A 4,070-nucleotide genomic window follows, 5' to 3' on the forward strand; every position below is an offset into this window, starting at 1 on the left:
CTAGTGGACAACTCTGCCCCCTCTGCGATACACAACAAATGTACACAGCGCCATCATTATTCCTGCTAGGGCCATGCAGATCATTGTGTACCAAAATACAACAAGAAAAGTTCCGTAGTAATCAACAATGAGACCTGAAAAAGAACAAATACTAATTGGTGACATTGTATTTTAGTCATATTAACAAACTTGCTTCATTTGCGGATTCTAATAATTGGCTGAAGGGCCCTGCTATAGACGTAGGTAAACAGTTAAAATTATCGTAAAATTAAAGGCAATTAACTTCATATAGAGAAAGCATGCATTAAACTGTCATTAATAATTCAAGCAAAAAGCACACGCTTAAACACCAAGGGATGGGGGCACCACAGAAATTTTCTAAATATTTCGAGTCGTTCAGGCGACTCAGACCTCAAAAGTGGCACGGTTAAAATAAACTTTTGCCTATTTTTTCTCAAGTATTATCTTAATTCTCTCTGACTATTAGTTTAAATTAATTTATAATTTAAATTGTGAGGCGTATTGTGTTTATATTCTGAATGACACATAGAGGGACAAAATTTACCAAAGTATTAAGTGCTAAGGACCTCTAAATGGCATGGTCAGGCCCTACCGACCCTGAAGGGTTTTCTGAAAATGGAAAGCAAAGACAAATTAAAGTTATCTTACCGGATAATATGCCACTTGCGAAAACAGCAACGCCTCCGCATGCGAAGTACAAACCGATGGAGAGTGTCATAATTTTAGGCTCAACGAACACAGAAATAGCTGTGATGGATAATGTTGCCATTGATCCAAATGTGCCGCCATAAAGCAGGGCGTAAATGATCAGTTCGGGAAATTGACGGCCCAGGATTGCAATGATCTGCACAGTGGAGCACGAGAATATCAACAAGGTAACAAGTCGGAGAATGTGTTTCTTTAAGTACTTGAATTTGGATAGAACAGCACCTGCCGAGATACACCCCAGAAAGTCGCCAAATGATATTACCGACAGCAATGCAGTGCTGTGCCTGGAACTTATTCCACCCGTGAGCGTGTGTGGAACAATGTAAACGTTGGGCACGTACATTGATAAACCGATGCAAAAGTGAACCAGCAGTAAGCACATTCCCAGCCAGTAATTTTTCAGAAAGCTAGCGGCGCGATTTTTACCTTTGATTGTTGTGCCAGATTTACTTTGGTTAGAAGAAAATTCTAACGTTTTGTCCTCATCTACTTCAGCTGACACGCTCTCATCTTTGCAAGGCGATATTGGGTGTATCAGTGCCCCGGCGCAGCAAGCGTTGAGGTTTACAGCCGCCAATATAAGAAAGGCACCTCTCCAGTTGTACGAGTCCAACAAATACTGGTTGAGATACGGGTAAGCCGTCCCTAAAAGAGTGTACCCGGACAGAGCAATTCCGTTGGCTAGGGGTTGCCTAGTTGAGAAGTAAAGAGAAGTTTGTGATAAGGAACAAACTGTGATGATTCCGTACCCAACACCTGAAGCAACAATACGGGGTTAAATGCACACATATAAATTATTTTTGTTTAATTCCGATATAATTCAAAGTTTATAGTACCAACTAACACAAAAAATGTTACGTCCTATTATTGTACGACAATTGTTTCATATAAGTAGTGGGTTCGAGTCACTGACCTGTAATCACAGCTCCAATGTACATAAGTACCATCACCGGCGAAAATGCACAGATAATTAGCCCAGAAGATCCTATAACTCCTCCAAGCATTGTCATTTGTCTTGCATCCATCCATCTCGACAGGATGTGGGGAACAACTCCTGAAATACGATTTCAAAGCAAAACGTTGTAAAAATACGTTTCAAGCGCACACAACAATTTCGTTCTTCTTAAATCAGTTTAAAGCATTTAATCTAAACATCTCTTGTCAGTGTACTGGCGTACGTCCAAAATCTAAACTTTCAATGATTTAGTGCTGAAAAGCGTTTTTTATATATCAATTTCTCCCGAATTGTGTTCTCCAGTATTTTCAACATTTTTTTTATATGGCGCTAATTTATTTTCAAAGCCGCAATATCAGGGATTGCGGATATATTCTAATGCTTCTCAATCACAGCTAATGGCACGTTTTAACAAATGGCTCAAAACTATTAACAAATGGCTCAAAACTTTTAACAAATGGCTCAAAATGGCTCAAGGCTCAAAGGTAAAAAAAACTGACACCAAAAGGACATTGGTTCATACACGAAACTGGTCTTACATTGAAAGGAAATATAATATAAACAATTCACTGTCGTAACATGGTGATAAGAGTGACCTGATACAGTCTGACCACCGACCTGACATAGGTAGGACACTGACCTGACACGGTTAGGACACTGACGAAAAGCGACATGAACCAGGATGTGGAGGCATTACTTGCCCCAAACTCGTTCTTTATGTCGATGAAGAAGACACCAAAACTTTTAGTGGAACCAAAGGCTATCCCTCCGCAGAAAAACGCCGATAGGGCGACAACCCAACCCCAGCCACCATTTGGGGGCTCTTTGTGAACGGCAATTCCGTTCAAAGTCCGAATTTCGAAGGACATTATTCTTGATGCATGTGGCAAGGAACAGTTGCGTGAAATTAAAACCACAAACGAAAGTAAATCTTAGCTTCTTTGTAGGTAAAACATCTGTAAAAACAGCAATTTGCCAGGGGTGGTATTTAATTAAGCGGAACGATTAGCTATACCCAACACTTGCAATAGTCCACAAGCTTTGAATGTAAAATAATTTTGTAAGTTTAGATTTATTTCATGCTTTTAAGTGAACTGAAGTGTTAGGTTCCCTTATCGTCTCAAAGTTGTTGCAATAGTCCACAAGCTTTGAATGTAAAATAATTTTGTAAGTTTAAATTTATTTCATGCTTTTAAGTGAACTGAAGTGATTATCGTCTCAAAGTTGTTCTTACAGCACAGTAAAAAAATTGGACTTACGAGTGTCATTCGTTGTTTCTAAATGTTCAAAACACCTAATTTTAACAACATTCTAAAACAAGCAAACTCTTCCAAATAATGAAAAAAGCTATTGCTGCCAGGCATAATATGTAATGGAGTGTTGCTCTTCCACCAGTATATATAATAGATCGACGTTTCGACGTGCTATACAGAACGTCTTCATCAGGATACTGACGCATCATGTAAAACAAGATTCCTTATAAATCGACAAGTAACAATTCGTGCGATTACAAACTCGCACCAACGCTCATTGGTGCAAGAGCGCGCGATAGCTTATCGGCATTAGAACGTTTTTACGTTCATGGTGCTGGCGCGTGAATGGATGTTCCACGACTCAAGAAAACCTCGCCTGTGGTAATCGGTTTCCTTCGTCAAGACCTGAGCTGCAGAAAAGTTTATGCTGTGCTTGTGGGTAGTTGCATGGCTTGCCAACGCTGATTTCTTGGCATCCTCCTTGCCCACATCCCTTTCGTGCTCCTTCCGGCGCGTATTTAAACTTCTACCCGTCTCCCCGATGTAAATTTCGTCACACTCGCCGCACGGTATAGCATACACCACACCCCTTGTCGCAGTTGCATCAACCGGGTCTTTTGGGTGCGACAGCATCTGACGTAGGGTGTTAATTGGTTTTACCCCAACCGATACACCGAAATCGGTCAACACGACGCATAACATCAGTTAACTTTGGTATGTAAGGTAAAGTGACGAAGGCATGTTCTTTGTACTGGATCTGCTTCCGCGAAACCTTTTTAGGGTCACGAAGAATCCAGTCCGGGTATAGCCATTTAACCGCAGGGCATCATGTACCCTGCGCAATTCGGTTTGAAGCATCCTAACATACACCTAAGAAAAACCAACGTTCCAGTAATAATAACCTCGTGGTTTTCAAAGCGTTCCAGCAATAATAACAACATTTTAACCTTATTTCTTTACTAAGCACCTGTTTTTCCTAGAGTGGTAATTTTAAAATTAATTTAAATATTAAATCTCAGCAGTCTACACTCGAGTGGCCTTTAACCTTAACCAGAGCGCAGTCCTAAATTGTAAAGGTTCTTATACTTTTTGTTTGCGACGCCCATTTTGATTCTTTTTGAACTTTTGGATTT

The 4,070-nt window shown here is 40.1% G+C and overlaps 1 protein-coding gene across 1 annotated transcript; it reads right to left on the reverse strand.

Moving 5' to 3' along the window:
• Window positions 1-2,553, reverse strand: LOC146167054 (monocarboxylate transporter 2-like). Its single transcript, XM_083385333.1, has 4 exons — window positions 2,325-2,553; window positions 1,643-1,783; window positions 724-1,485; window positions 1-134 (listed from the first exon to the last, which is right to left on the reverse strand). Exons 1-4 carry the CDS (start codon window positions 2,551-2,553, stop codon window positions 1-3), a joined length of 1,266 nt encoding a protein of 421 aa, XP_083241459.1.
• Between the last annotated feature and the right edge of the window lie 1,517 nt (window positions 2,554-4,070).

This window comes from Ascidiella aspersa, chromosome 1, assembly GCF_963924565.1.
Source record: "Ascidiella aspersa chromosome 1, kaAscAspe10.2, whole genome shotgun sequence".
NCBI classification, from domain to species: Eukaryota; Metazoa; Chordata; class Ascidiacea; order Phlebobranchia; family Ascidiidae; genus Ascidiella; species Ascidiella aspersa.